Here is a 16,695-nt window from a genome sequence, read left to right as displayed (position 1 = left end):
ATTTTCCACTTGGCTGGGAATTCTCCAACAGTGAAAGTTCAGGCTTAGGGGAGGGCAGAGGTAGCTGCTTCATTAGAGAGGATAATCTCATTGGACCCACTGACTTGAATAATAACCCCTTCCAGGGGCCCAGGCCTTCCTCACAAGGGCTTCTAGCACCTCTGATCTGGGGCTGGAGTGGCTGAGCTGCAGAGAAAGGGAATGATGAAGGGAAAAAAGAGGCAGACTGGCTCTGAGGGCCTGGCATGTCTCCTCGAAGCCTGCAGTCTGCTGGCCTCCTATAAGTCTGTGTTTGGGGCAGAGGTAATGGTGGTGGTGGTAGAGAAGAATGTTGAACGCTCAAAGTGACACAGTATACACTTTCTGAGTCCACACGAGCTCCAGTTTTCCTACCCAGGAAACAGATGAAGCAGGATCTGCCTTCCACTTCAAGGGTGTCCTACAGTGGAGTTGAGGGACATGTTTTAGGAAGTACCAGGAGTCTCTTGGAAGGAAACATCTATGCCACATCCCACCACTTCTAGGACTCATGCATTATTAACACTTTGCACTTTTCCTAGCTCTTGCTCAGGCTAATGGGAAACCACAGTCCTGGAAAAGCAGAAGGCCATTACCTTGACAGACCCCATAAGAAATCAGAAAAAACTCATTCTTCCCCTCCATTATCCCATCACATTTAAGGTCAATTGTCTGTGCTTTTGGACATTTGCAGCCTCTACCCTCTTGGGCCCTGAAGGATAGTGGAAATGTCAAAACATCCCTGGCTCTGACTTTAAACTTGACTTTCCAGTAAGAAAGCTGAGTTCTCAACACCCTTTGACAGCTATTAAGAAAGCAGAGCTACAACCCAGACCAGACTTTCCCTCTCTTCTCCCTCCTGGCCTCTGGGTTGCCCCCTCCTTTATTAAGAGAAAAACTACAGCAAACCTTTTTTCTTTTGTCTTTGATTTGCCCCATGGGCCCCGTCTGCAAGAAGATCTATGCTTCTGCATCAGCTAGGCTTTGAAGGCGTCTAATGAGCAAATCAGAGAAGAGATGGGATAATAACACTAGCTACCATTTACTGAAGGCTTTCTGTATGTTATTCTAAATGCTCAACTCGCATCGTCTCATTTAATTCTCAAAGTGGTTCATTAAGTGGGTACTATTTTGTCCCCATTTTATAGAAGAAAAAACTGAGGCACCAAGGGGTTAATTTGCTCAGGATAACAGTTAGATGGGATGTTTAAAACTGTAAACTATAGATGGCCTCTCTGCTAAAACCTAAATTTGAGGGAAGGAAATTAGCAATTAGTTCAGGGTTCTTTAAAGTAGTGACGAGAGGCAACCACATGTGTTTTAGAAGCAGTGAACAATGCACTTAGGACTTGACCTAAAACCCCCCAACCAAATGCCTTTGTCACCCCCTGAAGGAGAAATGGTGTCCTCTCTTTTCCATCTGAAACTCTGTTCGGTATCTCCAGGTGATGTTTGGCCTAGAAGCCACTCCATTTTCCTTTCCTCATAATTTAATCAAAGACATTTTTCAGACCTACTGATTGCTCTTGAAAACAGGAACTTCAAAGTTGGGGAGTCGGTGAATAATTTAAGCTCCTACCAGCTCTCTGGGTCTGCCGTTAATGGGGGTAATAACACTATTAATAGCCATGTCAGTGCACACACTCTGGAAAAGTCCATAACATTAGCTTAATGGCTGAAGGTAATGGAGTCCTCGCAGAGGAGCTGGCCTGGCAAATTAACTTCTAAGACTTCTAGGCAGACGCTCTTGTTGCCATGGGTCTGCTGGAGCAGCTAGGGAGTGCCTCGGGATGACAGACGCATCTGACCTTTCATTCCAGGGGTGGAGAATTCATCTTGGTCCAACAAGTTACAACCACAAAGTGCTTCCCAGTGGAAGGCAAAACTTGTGATTGGGCTAGAAAGAAAGATTGATAGGACTTGTTTCAGTTACCCCAAGGGGATGGGAAAGAAAATGGGTTTAGTCTACCGCAAGAGAATCTGCCCCTCCCTTCTCAGTCTAGAAGCTTCAGTGACATAGATGACAAGGGTGGAGAGCACAGGCTCTAGAATTCATCCGTGTTCAAATCCTTACTCCCCTTGTGATAAGCAGATGACCTTGTGCCAGTGACTCGCCCACCCTCTTCTACAGTTTCCTGACCCATAATGTGTGGTTTAAAATGGTAGTGTTATTGCCATAACATTGTAGTGACACTAAATGACAGAATGTAAATCCCTTAGCACAGGGGCCACTAAGCACTCAATAGCTAGTAGCCATGACTATATTTTTCAGGACTGTTTTCGCTTTGGCATGATACATCCAATTTACTCTAAGGTCCTCTTTTTTGTGTTTCTTCCCTTTCTTCCTCATTCTTAGAGGGGCAGCTTTAGTCTATTGTCTTGAGTGAGTTTTCCTTTGCTAAATTCTCTTCTCAGATGCTCCACTGTTAGACTGTCCCCTGCTATGGCTGCAGGTGACTTCCCTCGTGACTGGAAGGGAGACTCCTGCAGCTTTCCTTGAACTTAGGAGTTACCCCAAGAGCAGTGCAGAGTGTTTAGATACCTCTTTCCCCTCACCTTCTTGCCCTCCCCTATTTTTTTATTGCCAAAGGGTATGTGTGCTCACTAGAGAGAGACAGAGATGAAGAGAGAGAGAGAATGGGGCCTGGTCATGCTGCCATTTTTTCTTCTCTATTTCTTCAACCTGTTAGGGTTTGGGACACACACACACAAACCTGGCATGTTTTTTGAGCCGGAACGCGAACCACGGTCAACTAATGGGAGTCCAGCGACATAGCCATTACGCTAACTGCTGGTACCTTAACCACTGCTTCTTGAGAGAAATGTTCAGTTCCCAAATCTCCTCCCTATATGGGTTCCCCATCCCTGTGCATTCTGTTTCCCGTTGTACTCCTTACCCAGGACTTCCTCCTGTCTTGCAATAGCTTCTGACTTCCTCTGTGAAATCTTTTCTTTTTAACTGAAAGAGGCCGGCATCTCGGGAATGTTTTTTCACTCATCGCATCTTATCGCTCTTCTGTTTTTATATTTTAGATTGCTCTTGAAAACAGGAACTTCAAAGTTGGGGAGTCGGTGAATAATTTAAGCTCCTACCAGCTCTCTGGGTCTGCCGTTAATGGGGGTAATAACACTATTAATAGCCATGTCAGTGCACACACTCTGGAAAAGTCCATAACATTAGCTTAATGGCTGAAGGTAATGGAGTCCTCGCAGAGGAGCTGGCCTGGCAAATTAACTTCTAAGACTTCTAGGCAGACGCTCTTGTTGCCATGGGTCTGCTGGAGCAGCTAGGGAGTGCCTCGGGATGACAGACGCATCTGACCTTTCATTCCAGGGGTGGAGAATTCATCTTGGTCCAACAAGTTACAACCACAAAGTGCTTCCCAGTGGAAGGCAAAACTTGTGATTGGGCTAGAAAGAAAGATTGATAGGACTTGTTTCAGTTACCCCAAGGGGATGGGAAAGAAAATGGGTTTAGTCTACCGCAAGAGAATCTGCCCCTCCCTTCTCAGTCTAGAAGCTTCAGTGACATAGATGACAAGGGTGGAGAGCACAGGCTCTAGAATTCATCCGTGTTCAAATCCTTACTCCCCTTGTGATAAGCAGATGACCTTGTGCCAGTGACTCGCCCACCCTCTTCTACAGTTTCCTGACCCATAATGTGTGGTTTAAAATGGTAGTGTTATTGCCATAACATTGTAGTGACACTAAATGACAGAATGTAAATCCCTTAGCACAGGGGCCACTAAGCACTCAATAGCTAGTAGCCATGACTATATTTTTCAGGACTGTTTTCGCTTTGGCATGATACATCCAATTTACTCTAAGGTCCTCTTTTTTGTGTTTCTTCCCTTTCTTCCTCATTCTTAGAGGGGCAGCTTTAGTCTATTGTCTTTAGGGAGTTTTCCTTTGCTAAATTCTCTTCTCAGATGCTCCACTGTTAGACTGTCCCCTGTCCCCGGCTATGGCTGCAGGTGACTTCCCTCGTGACTGGAAGGGAGACTCCTGCAGCTTTCCTTGAACTTAGGAGTTACCCCAAGAGCAGTGCAGAGTGTTTAGATACCTCCTTCCCCTCACCTTCTTGCCCTCCCCTATTTTTTTATTGCCAAAGGGTATGTGTGCTCACTAGAGAGAGACAGAGATGAAGAGAGAGAGAGAATGGGGCCTGGTCATGCTGCCATTTTTTCTTCTCTATTTCTTCAACCTGTTAGGGTTTGGGACACACACACACAAACCTGGCATGTTTTTTGAGCCAGACGCGAACCACGGTCAACTAATGGGAGTCCAGCGACATAGCCATTACGCTAACTGCTGGTACCTTAACCACTGCTTCTTGAGAGAAATGTTCAGTTCCCAAATCTCCTCCCTATATGGGTTCCCCATCCCTGTGCATTCTGTTTCCCGTTGTACTCCTTACCCAGGACTTCCTCCTGTCTTGCAATAGCTTCTGACTTCCTCTGTGAAATCTTTTCTTTTTAACTGAAAGAGGCCGGCATCTCGGGAATGTTTTTTCACTCATCGCATCTTATCGCTCTTCTGTTTTTATATTTTAGAGAGATTTTGCTACAGGGTGGGTGTGTTTGCTGGAGACACAGAGAGAGACAGAGAGAGAAAGAAAGTGAGAAATCATCCCCTAGGAAGGATGGCCATGCCACAATCCCTTTTCCTCCGTTCTCCTCTTGGGATTTTTGGAATGCACACATATATACCTAGCATGAATTTTAGGCCACCAGGTCCAGGACTTGAGCCATGATTGGTCATGTGGGGGTCCAGCACCATAACCACTATGCCACCTGCTGGTCCCCTATCTTATCTCAACTTATCTCTCCTAGGGGGACCCTGCTTACCTTCAGCCCACAGCAAATCAATAGGCTAGAATTTACAAACCATGGGCACTCAGTGAAGCTCCCTGGTCACAAAGTTTATCTGACTTGGATTAAATACTATTCTGCAAAACTCAGATGCCTCCATGCAGTAGGGTCATGTGAAGGATGAATTTGGGTGAGACCCAAGGATATCTTTCACCAGTCCTCATCATTGAGACTGTACGGTCCCAGGTCACACTGGATATGGTCTGCCTGTGACACAGTGCACTTGGTACTACACAGCAGCCCTATGCCGTAGGGTATCATTGCACAGCTACTACACTCTGCTCCTTTCTTCTTCCCTCTCCTCCCTCCCATTTACCTACATTTATCTCCTGTCTGCTATGACATAAGATGTATAAGGGATTCCTAATAAGTCAGAAATAGGTTCTTCTTTTGAGCAGCTCACACTTAATAGGAGAGAGCTGCCTTTAGCCCAACAATTGCCACAAAATCTAAGACATTCTAGACTGTAGGAAACTGCAAAGTTCTATGGCTCCACGTAGGAGGAAGCTCTTCATTTTGCTTGTGGTCGGGGCAGAAGTGGTACCTGGTGCTGGATGATTGAACTGCATCTGGAAGGATAAGTAGGAAGTGGACAGGGTGGAAAATGAAAAGAGAAAAGTCTAGAGAGAACTAGCACGTATAAAGGCAAAGAAATCGGGAAAAGTTATTACATTTATTGCATATGGAAAGAATGATTCTGTTTGCCTAGGAAGGGAAGGAGAATGGAAAGGGCCAAGGGTAAGTGGAGAAGTAGACAAGACTGTGCACCTCTTTATATGAGCCTTGAGGGGATAAGGAGAGTTTAAGATGATAGTCAATTGGAATTACCATCTTTTTCAAATAGGGGCATGGCAGAGGAGGACTAGTCTTGAGGAAGGGAAGAAAAAAGTCTGTTCTGGGCTTATTGAGTTTGAGCATGTCCTGGGAGCTACTGGAAATACCTGATCTCAATGTCCTTGCTGGACAAAGTAGCTATCTCCTGAGCGACTCACTGGCATGTCCTCCCCAGGTGCACCCGGAAGGAACGGTGTGAGCGGTCCAGGGAGCCCCGCAGGTTTGCCTCAGAGATGAAGCAGTGTGTCCGGCTCACAGTCCATCCCAACAACATCTCCGTCTTTCAGTACAATGTGCCGGTAAGGGTTGTGGGGTTGGGGTCCAGGGCTACAGGGGAGAACCCCCTTCTTGCCAAAAAGCACCTGAGCTCAAGGTCCCTCAGGAGGACTGGGCTGGGTGTGGCTAGCGAAAGCAGCTCTAGAGTTGTAAAGGGATGGGCGTGACTCAGTGTCCATTGAAGTTGCAGGAAGAGGATGTTAGCGGGAGTATTAGGGAAGAGGTTCTACTTAAAATGAGAAAAACGAGGAAAATTGTCATGTGAAAAATGATCAGAAGAGTGACAAAGGGTGTTGAGAACGACTTCTTCATCTATAAAATGGAAAGGGTGTATGTGAAGAGAGAGAAAGGAATAAAGACAGCCTCCAAGTTCTAACAGAGAGCTTTGGATGGGTGGTGGTGCCATTTTTCCCAAATTGAGATCATGGAAGAACTTCTGGCTCAGCACTACTTTGGTTCTGGCCAGTGTCCTCTCACTGCACACAACCACTAACACCCCCACATCCTGGGGCCAAGTTCATTTAGCATCTGATAAGGTTTCTTTTGTCTCTGTTTCTTTACATCTGCCACCTTCTCTCCTACACTGCTCTCCTAATAACCTGCTTCTTCTTCTCTATGTGGACATGGCCTCGTTTGTCTATCTCCTTTCTTTTCCTGTGATCTTTCTGGCTCTCCCTTCCTTTATCCTATGCCTTTCCCTTCCCCCTTTCCCTCCTCCTTCTCTTTCCTGCCTGGCTGTTCCAGCTGGTCCTGGAGACCTACAATGTCCCAGAGCTGTCGGCTGGTGTCAACTGTACCTTTGAGGACCTGTCAGAGATGGATGGGCTGGTGGTGGGCAATCAGATCCAGTGCTTCTCCCCCGCAGCCACGGAGGTGCCCCGGATAATCACAGAGAATGGTGAGTGGTTCCAGGAGGCAAAGCTGCATGGCACATTCTTCCTCCTGCCTGGAAGAGAGAACTCATGACAAATTGGGGAAACTGAGTGAGGCTGTAGGCAGAGCAGGCCAGAGGAAGGGTATTGGTTGGAGGGTATGTTACAGAAAAAGGGAAGTGAAACAGCCCTTCACCACCCTTGGAATTGACAGTTAAACAGCTCTCCTATTTCAGCCTCAGATTAGCACCCGAGAGTCAATCTTATCCTAGGCGTGAGAGCTGCAGAGAGGGTGGGTAGAGGGTAAGGCTAGCAGGGTAAGGCTAGCAGCAGAGCATGCTGTTGAGCTCAGCCCACTTGGACTGGTCTGGAGGGGCAGTAGAGGGAAGCTGGCCAGGAGCAGGGGTGGGAGGATGGGGTCATCTGGCTCTGTATCCCTCTGCTCACACGGAGGGACCCTGGACCACTGCCTCTGATCCTGGACCACTGCCTCCCCAGCCTCCCCACTCCCTGTCTCCTCAGAGCTGCCTCTTGTTGGTGGCCAGCTGTACTGGGAAGCACGTGAGTGGACCAAGGCTCACCATTGGCAAGGGACAGGCTCAGCCTGAACAGATTGATGCCATGTTGTCCCTCCCATTTGGGCTTGTCACATTTGTTTGGAGCTGATTGATTAATGAGGCTCTCCAGGAAAGCAGAGAATAAGACTGGAAATGGAGGCCTGGGGTCAGGACTGTGAATTAAACATGGGCTTCAGTTCCTCTCTGGCGCCAGCTGAGATTCCAGGGTCTCTCACCCGGGAAGAGCTTTGGAATCACCAGGGGAAGGAGTGTCAGAACAGGGTCTGTCTTTATAGAGGCAGCAAATGAGCTCATGGGTGAACACGTGTTCACATACATGCAAAATGCCTCTTGTAGTTTGTGGCGGCATGACTAGGAATCCACATGTCTGTTTCTCCCTGATTGCTTATCAGTACGTATTTCTAATTCTGTGATTTTGTCAAGGACATCAATGCATGGGAGTATATGTCTGAATACTTTGCAGTGTGTGTGTGTGTGTGTGTGTGTGTGTGTGTGTGTACGTGCGCGTGTGCATACAAGGGGGAGGTGAGCAACTGAGGAATGAGTAACAGTATATGACACTGTGTGGAAGTGGGATAGACTAGGACCACCCTCTGTAGCTGCTCTTGGAGTTGTCTTTGGACTAGGCTCCACTGAGTCAGAGTCCTGTTAGGGTTGACAGCATCCCATGGGAGCAGGCTCCCTCTGTGAGGGTGTATTATGGTCAATGGGACCCTGGGCTTGGGGCCTTGGCCCTGCTACTGACCTCTTAGATGGCTCTGCCTTGCAGGGGACCACCATGTCGTACAGCTGCAGCTCAAGTCTAAGGAGACAGGCATGACCTTTGCCAGCACCAGCTTCGTCTTCTATAACTGCAGTGTCCACAATTCGTAAGTATCTCTAGCCTCATCCAGCTCCCTGTTTCTGGGCTTAAGATTCACACAGAGCTGAGAAGACCCCATGACTGTTCCCAAGGAGTCACCATGTAAAGGCTCCAAAGAGGCCTCCCTTGCCCCAGAAGGAGATAGCCTCCTCTCTTCTGGTACTCACAGTGTTAATGGAAAGAGAATAGAAGAAACAGAATGAGAAGCTATGGTTGGGGCTCCCCAAATCCCTCACCGTGCATCTTCTCTGGCCTGATTTAGTTTCCACCATCTGTTGGTGGGTGGTACATCTCACCTGAATAGCAGAGCAGCTCGCATCGTGGTCAGAGGAGGAGGCAGAGGAGGCAAAGGAGGAGAGAGGCCCCATGTGAGCTCGGAGAGGGCAGGTGGTCCCACAACTCTCCTGAATGCTTAGCATGCATGGGCTCCTGCAGACTGACACAGACTGGTGAGGCTCAGAGGTGGGCAGAAAAATATAGGATGGTCAGGAGGTCAAAAAGCCTGGCTCTGGTTCTGGCTTTGTTTGATGGAAGCATCCACCTTCCAGTGATGGGCTGGGAGGTCAGAAGAAGGCTTTGGAAACCTAATCTTTCTGTGCCTTGGTGTCCTGTATAAATGGAGAAATAGTAGTGCTCCTTCCAGGACTATCATACAAATTAGACAACTGACATAGCAGGACATGTCCCATCAGAGCAGCCATTGCCTGGGTCATTGTTGTGGCTGCTCCAGCATATCCACCCTGCCTGGCCCACAGGATGGCTGTGGGTTCAAAGAGCAAAATAAGGACAATGTTGAGAATGATCCCTGGCCCATTGCTTAGGCACTGTTCATGGTTTTATTATTATTATTATTTGTTCTATTAATGATGGAATTGGACCAGAAATGAATGTACAAGTCATTTTTCCCCAACAGAACCCTTTCCACAACTGAAATTAGGTGTGGAAATAAAACCTACAAAATAGATGAAAGTTGGGCCAGCAGTTAGCTCAATGGCTATGTTGCTGGAGTCCCATGTAGTCGACCGCGGTTCAAGTCCTGGATCCGGTTGTTTAACTCACACTGGGCATGTATGTGTGCGTGCCCAAGATCCCGAGAGGAGAAGGGAGGAGAAGGGATTGCGGCATGGCCATACCCCCTGGGGGGTGATTTCTCACTTTCTGTCTCTGTTTCTCTGTCTTTCTGGCAAGCGCACGTGCCCTATAGCAAAAACCTCTCTCTAAAAAAAAAAAGAAGAAGAAGAAAATTAGATGAAAGTAGGAACTGTTCTGGTCAAAGGCTGAGGAGGGCCAGACCCCCTCCCTTCTGGGAACTACACACAACTCTTCACATGCGAAGGAGCTCCATGGAAGGCTCAGGGCTGCATGGAACATAGTTTGAAAACCACAGGACCTGACTTCATAAAGCATTGCTTGCATTAATATGCTATTCTTTTTACCTCAGCATTCAGGATAGGTACCTGACATGACCAAAGACATTGTTGGGCTCTGGCTGGTGGAATTTTAGGGTCTATGGATCTGGTATGGCAGCTGAAAGTCTAGAGCATAACTTTCTTTGAGGCCTCAAATCGGGAGGCATCCAGCCCTCCCAGTCATAATGAGTTGCTTCAACTTTGGGATGCTCTTTCCACTTGTCATGGAAATGCCTGTGGTTTTTGGTAGCTTAATCACTCTCTTCCCTTCTGCCTCTCTAGGAAAGCAGAGTAGGTAGATGAAATAACGTGCAAAGACATCAATCCATAAAATTATTTTAAACACGTACAATGTGCAAAGCAATGTGTTACTCATTAGATACAGAGGAGTGATGATTAGTAAAACTCAAAGACTCCATCTCTGTCCGTCGGGAGTTTCTAGCCTGGTGGACTAACAGAAGAGCAGGACAGATAATAATGAGATGTAATACAGGAACGCCAGTCTTCTCCCAGAGACATCAGCAAAGGGACTCATGAGAGAAGGGCCCATGGTGACTGACTCCCCACCTTGGTCAAGGAGTAGCAAGGGGATGGGAGGGAAATGGTACACCAGATGGAGGGAAAGCAGTGGCCTTTTCCTGGTCAAAGCCCCAAGTGCACCTGGATACCATGAAAGGCTTAGCCCATATGGTAAGCCCATGAGTTTTTGGAAGAAGGGAGCTGTATTAGATATAAGCAATAAGGAGTTCTTACCAAGTGGCCTCTGTTTCTCAGGGGTACAGAGCAAAGGTAAAATTATCAATTATGGAGGGGCTGCCATAGCAGCTTCCTCCACAAAGGTAGCTCCATGAAGGTCTTTGCCAGCTGAGACCCAGAGTCAGTTTGAAGTATGACCTGATTTTTTGTTTGCTCTAGCTCTTTAGGTCTGTCTACACAAGCTCTTCTGCTCTAGGCCTTCTCACTCCACAGGATGTTCTCCTGTGGAGATGGGGAAGCTGAATCAGTCCTGGGAAAGTGCTGTCAACTTCATATGTGAAGCAAGGGGGCCAGAAACTATTGGCTTCCTAAGGAATTGGAAAGAAAGGGGATAAAATTTTTTATGACTTGCTCTTCCTGAACCTTTGAGGGTGGTTTGTCTTAATACTAAAAATGTCTTGCTAGACCCTAGAGATTTTGGCCCTCTTCTTTGGCTTCACCCTGTGGCTATGATTTGTGCCTTTTCCTTCTTTGCACCTAGGTGCCTATCCTGTGTGGAGAGCCCATACCGCTGCCACTGGTGTAAATACCGACATGTCTGCACCGATGACCCCAATACTTGCTCCTTCCAGGAAGGCCGAGTGAAGTTGCCTGAGGTAGGTCCTGGCAGTGAGAGGAGTGTGCGCTACTTACTGTAAGATGGGACCCACAGGTGGGAGGGAGAGGAGAAACCAAAGAAAAATCCCACAGGACCATGGTCTCCCTCCCCAGCCCTGGTTCTTCAGAGACTACTTACTGAAATCATAAAAGTGCAAACCTTCACTGGGGTCAGAGTTCAGGGTCAGCCCTGGCAGTTTAGTTACACCCAATGGTGCATTTTGGGTAGTCTAGATAGGAGGACTCTCCATGTGCCAGGGAAATTCTAGAGCAATTCCAGAGAAAATAGGTATGTTTGCAGTATGTGTCCTAGAAATAGTTGTGAGTACATAGCAGGATTATGTGCAGGCTCTTCAGCTGTCCATCAGAGCACTGTGCACAGAGTAAAGCTGAGACCAGGACCAGCAGATGGCATAATGGTTATTTTGCTGGATTTCCATGTAGCAGACCACGGTTTGAGTCCCTGACCCATGGCTTAAACCTCATGCTGGGCACATGTGTGTGTGTGCCCAAGATCCCAAGATGAGAATGGAGGAGACAGGATTGCAATGTGGCCATCTCCCCTGGAGGGTGATTTTTCTCTTTCTGTCTCTCTGATGAGTGCACATGTCCTATCGCAAAAATCTCTCTTTAAAAAAATCCCTCTTAAAAAGAGAGAGAGAGAGAAAAGCCAAGACTAAGGAGAACATGCTGAGTAAAAGGAAGAGAGGAATAGGATGAAAGAACAGTCAGTTTGTGAGCCAGAAAACTTGATCTCAAGGTGTGGTTTCCTGACCAGCAACATCCATGTTACCTGAGAATTCATGAGAAATGTAGTCTTCTGCTCCACCAGGGACCGGCCAAAGGAGATGTTCTAGGGGTGGGTGCAGTAACCTGGGCTTCATGAGCTCTCCAAGGGCTTCTGATGGTCCACCCAGTTTGAAGGCTCACTGAGTGTCATCTTTTCAGGGCCAGCAAGTGGTGTAGTGGTTAAGGCTCTGGATTCCCATATAGTCGGCCGCAGCTTGAGTCCCAGACCCAGCAGCTTGAAATTCACACCAGGCATGTGTGTATGTGCCCAAAATCCTGAGAGAGGAATGGAGGAGAGGAGTTTGCAGCATGGCCATCCCCTCTAGGGAGTGATTTCTCACTTTCTCACTCTCCATCTCTCTAGTGAGCACACACACTCTACAGCAAAAATCTAAAAAAAAAAAAAAAAAAAGTTATCTTCCCATTCCCTCCTAATTTTTATTCTTTTCCTTGAAAACCCTTCCTCATAGTAAAAATGTTTCCTTGCTACGGTGTTACCTTTCTTAGAATGCAAGTTTGCAGGTAAAGACCTCAAAGACAGTGGCCATAAAAGCAATTTGGAAAAGCTTGTTGTTCAAACGCTACGGTGTTTCTTGCACTCTCAGACAGCACTGGACTCAGGATCTGACACCTTCACCCCTTCCCTACTATGGGATGTACCTTCCAGTTCCCTTCACACACCCACCCAGGTGGCATGGCCGTGTGGCAAGCCTCACAGCTGTCAGAACACGGAACTGTCCTGATGTGGGAAGCATGGGGCCTGCTGGGGGGACATGTAAGACATGGAGAGGACAGAAAGGCCCATCACACGGGAGCTGGGGATGGTACAGTGGTATAAAAGGGAACTCTGCGAAGTTGAGCCACATGGGAAGGGTCTAGGTTCACACTCAGAGACCTCCCTGAGTATGCCAGATGTGTGTGCCCGTGATCCAGGGGTGGCTGAGGTTGAGGGCAGGTCATGGCCTGAGACCCTTTTGGAAATTCTAGCTTGCTCTCTCACTCATGTAATAAATAAATATAGATAGATAGATAGATAGAGAGATAGATAGATAGATAGATAGATAGATATAGACAGACAGACAGATATTTTTAAAAGGCTGGCCTGTCACAGTGCCCTCCCCCCCTCCCCCCAGACTTGTGCTTCACCAGGACTCCTAACTTTTGCTAAACCCTTTATGGCAGGAGGGAAGCTGTCTTCCTTCCGAGACTGACAGGGAGGATTGATTACATCCCACCCCACACCATCTGCACTGGGCTCCCCTGGTACAGAGGGAACAAGGCTGAACTTCGCTTAGCTCTCAGAAAAGTTGAGCCCTGATCCCACTTGACCAGGTACCGATGGCTGGCATAAGCTCTGTAAGTGCAGAATGGACAATCCGACCTAAAGGTAGAGGCAAGGAGTGGCAAGGCTGTCGGGAGGGAGAAGGATCCCAATGAGAGAGGAGCTCTCAAGAAAGAGCAGAAATGTGAAATCCTTAGTCAATGATCAAATTTAAATTAAAAAACATGAATTAAAAAAATAAAGCCTGGGGCTGGCAGGTGGCATAGTGGTTAAGGCACTGGACTCCCACGTGGTCAACAGTTTGAGTCCCAGTCCCAGAGACTTGAAACTCATGCAGGACGTATGTGCATGTGTGCCAAAAATCCCAAGAGGAGCGTGGCCATCCCCTCTGGGAAGTGACTTCTCACTTTCTCTCTCTGTGTCTCTTTCTGTCTCTCCAGTGAGTGCGTACACCCTATAGCCAAAATCTCTCTCTAAACAAAAAGCCTTAGTCAAGATAATTAAGTGGTTTGGGGCCTTTGAAATTCCCTAGATAACTCAGCTGTTTTAGCTTCCATTTTGTTCTTGGGCCTCTCCACACATAAAACCTCTGCCAGATACACCAGTCTGGAAAGCTGGAGAGAGTCTGGGAACCTCTTCATCTTGACTCTCATCAAGGTCCTTGCAGGTTTCAGAGCAAAACAAGGAGGGACTAGAAACCTCAGATGCAGGGTCTTCTCCCCCTACAACAGGGTCTGTCTGTGATTAAAACTGACTATGCTAGGCATGTGCTGGATTTCCACATGGCTGACCACAGTTTGAGGCTCAAACTCAGCAGTTTGAAAATCATGCCAGGTGCATGTGTGCCCAAAATCCCAAAAGCAGAATAGAGAAGAGATTGCAGCATGGCCACCCCCCTCCAGGGGTGATCTCTCTCTCTCTCTCACTCTCTCTCTCTCTCCAGCAAGTGCATGCAGCCTATAGAAAAACCTTTAAAAAAAAAAAAAAAAGGCTACTCTGGATTATATGAAAGTTGAAAGTTGAATTGATCATGCAAAGTCAAGTCCTTCCTGTCATACCCAACTAAAATAGAGTCAAGAAGCCAGAGGAGAAAAGCACTCAGGTCACAAATGTTACCGAACTCAAATCAAGTTCTCTCTCCCACGCGCTGTAAAACCAAACCATAGGCCTGTGGTGTGATGAAGGAAATTACACCTTTATTGCAAAGTGCAAAGCAAGGAGAGTGAGAAGCTCATGCTGGAAAGACCCGGTCTCCTGAGGTGTTCTACACATTTATTTTTAAGGGCAAAATTAGGGGCAGAGGTCCCAGATGCATGATCAGTTCAGTGATTGGTTCAAAAAGACATGATTATCTCGTGGGCATTCTTGATTGGTGAGGTCTTAGATAATCAAATTTCGGGTCAGGTTTCTGGAACCATTCGGCCTGCTCACAGCTAGCAGTTCCCATCCTACATGAAAACCTTATCTTTCCTTTCAGTGAGAGTTTTAGAAGTCAAATAGCCCTTATTCATGGTCAATGTTGTTTTATTATCATAACCAAAGTCTGAAGTCTTACCCTTTGCTCTAGGCCATTACAATGTAAATAGATCTTATATTTCAAGAACCTTAGAAAATACATTAGCGGCCCCCCCCCACTCGGTTTCACAAGCACTGCTCTGTGAATTGTGTCACCAGTCCAGTTGCCCAAATGCCCTGTTGTGTCTCTAAGACTGCTGTCACTTCACTAGTGCTGATGACCCTGTTTTTAAAACAAGTTACGTGACCATTCTCTTTCCCAACGAAACTCCAACATTTCCTTTGTTCGGAGGCCACCTTGATTTGTGTGTGTCCTGGATTGCAATTCTGCTCTGTTGTCTATTCTCGAATAAACACTTTTTGTTTGGAGATTCATCTCTGTATTTTGTTTGATTGTTGAAGAGGAATAACCAGGAAAAGAGATGCAGACCTAGATTTTCCCTTTATAAGATAAGAGAAGGGAGGAAAGTTACATCTTGGCATGCCGGAGGAGCGTGACTCTTATGTTTATGTGTCATTCTCTACTTTTCTTTAATGAAGACAAAATGGATGGATCTAAAGGTAACAGGAGCCACGTGAGTTTGACAGCCAACGGAACCACTGTTTTCGTGAAAACACTGATAAAAGGCTGTACAATCTCGTCATCTTGGGGCACAGGGACAGGAGCAGAAGGACTCATTGACCCGTCCTGGTCAGGGCCATGGCACATCCTCTTCTTGTTTGGGTCTGAAACCTGCAAGGAACTTGACGGCAGTCCAAAAAGATTTCAGCCTTTCTCCAGATTTCCAGACTATATATCTGGCAGAATTTTATGTGTGAAGAGGCCTGAGGATAAAATAAAAGCAAAAACAATTGAGCTATCTGGAGGATTTCAAAGGCCTCTAATCATTTAATTACCTTAAAGGAGGTTTTCAAATTTTTGCTCTTTCTTTCTTGTTTGCTCCTCTTGTTCCAAGTTTCTTTCTTTTATCTGTATAAAAGGAGCTTGCATCTGCTGCTCAGAATAAAATGAAAAAAAAGAACTAGAGGGAATAAAGTAAGAGGCCACCATGGTTCCCAGGGCAATGCAGAGACCTCTGCAGAAGAACAATGCCTTCAAAGGCCCAGACTGCAAGTGAGGCACAGCACCCAGTGATGCCTGGCACTGATGAAGGCTGCTGGGGACTCACCGCCTCTGAGAGGATTTGCTGCCAAGGCCCTCTGGAAAGGAATATGGCTAACTGAGGGATGTAGAGAGGGACTCACTACTGCAGCTGCCCTTCAATTCTTTCCATGTCACATGAACTGCGTTGCAGTGAGATTGGCAGTGAGAGACTCCAGGGTAACTTGGAGTCACCTAGACTCCTCCCTCATCACATTGCCACTGTGACTCCTCTTTTTGTTTGTTCATTTTTGCCAGAGGACACATGTGCTTGCCAAAGAGAGACAGAAATAGAAGGAAAAGGATAAAGTACTCCCCGTGGGGAATGGTCCCACTGCAATAATTTTTCCTCCTCTTCTCCCTTGTTTCAAGACTTGGGGCATACCCTCACACACACCTGGCATGTTTTTTAAGCCACCGGGTCTAACTCAAACCAGGTGGTCAACCATGTAGGATCCAGCCATCTTAACCACCATGCCACAGGCTGGCCTGTGGCTTCTCTTTATCTTGGGTGCTTATTTATCGTACAAGAAGGAAGCACTGAGGATGTGCTTCTAGTCCAAGCTTGAAGATTGCATTCTATCCAACATCAAGGCCATTCTGAATGTGAACATTGAGGACAAGCCAGAGTTGATCACCTTATGATGGTTGTTACAGAAACATCTTCCTGGTCGTGTTGCTAGGAAAATAAATATATAAATGGATGTGGACTATTGACTGACCCCAGTCATTTTGGGCTAATGAAAGGAGGTCATTGTCCTCAGAATTCAAAAAAGAAGACATTGGCTGCTAATGGAAGTATTAATGGTGATTTTCTGGTGGGTTGTCATTTTGATTTCTATATTTTGTTTCTGAGAAATGGTAGTAGCAGGACTGAGTAACCAAGAAAACTACA

The 16,695-nt window shown here is 46.7% G+C and overlaps 1 protein-coding gene across 1 annotated transcript in view; it reads left to right on the top strand.

Annotated features, from left to right (window-relative positions):
- The window catches only part of LOC102467684 (plexin-A4), a gene marked incomplete at its 5' end in the record, with an annotated part of 128,583 nt that overhangs the window by 9,170 nt on the left and 102,718 nt on the right, over window positions 1-16,695 (top strand). The window contains 4 exons of the mRNA XM_006158849.2: window positions 5,899-6,022; window positions 6,744-6,897; window positions 8,219-8,318; window positions 10,958-11,072. Coding sequence (XP_006158911.1) covers window positions 5,899-6,022; window positions 6,744-6,897; window positions 8,219-8,318; window positions 10,958-11,072 — 493 coding nt within the window. The remainder of the gene's footprint in view (window positions 1-5,898; window positions 6,023-6,743; window positions 6,898-8,218; window positions 8,319-10,957; window positions 11,073-16,695) is intronic.

This window comes from Tupaia chinensis, unplaced genomic scaffold, assembly GCF_000334495.1.
Source record: "Tupaia chinensis unplaced genomic scaffold, TupChi_1.0 Scaffold000610_1, whole genome shotgun sequence".
Classification (NCBI taxonomy): Eukaryota; Metazoa; Chordata; class Mammalia; order Scandentia; family Tupaiidae; genus Tupaia; species Tupaia belangeri.
Note: the sequence above shows the minus strand (reverse complement) of the source record. Positions and strands in the feature narration are given on the sequence as shown.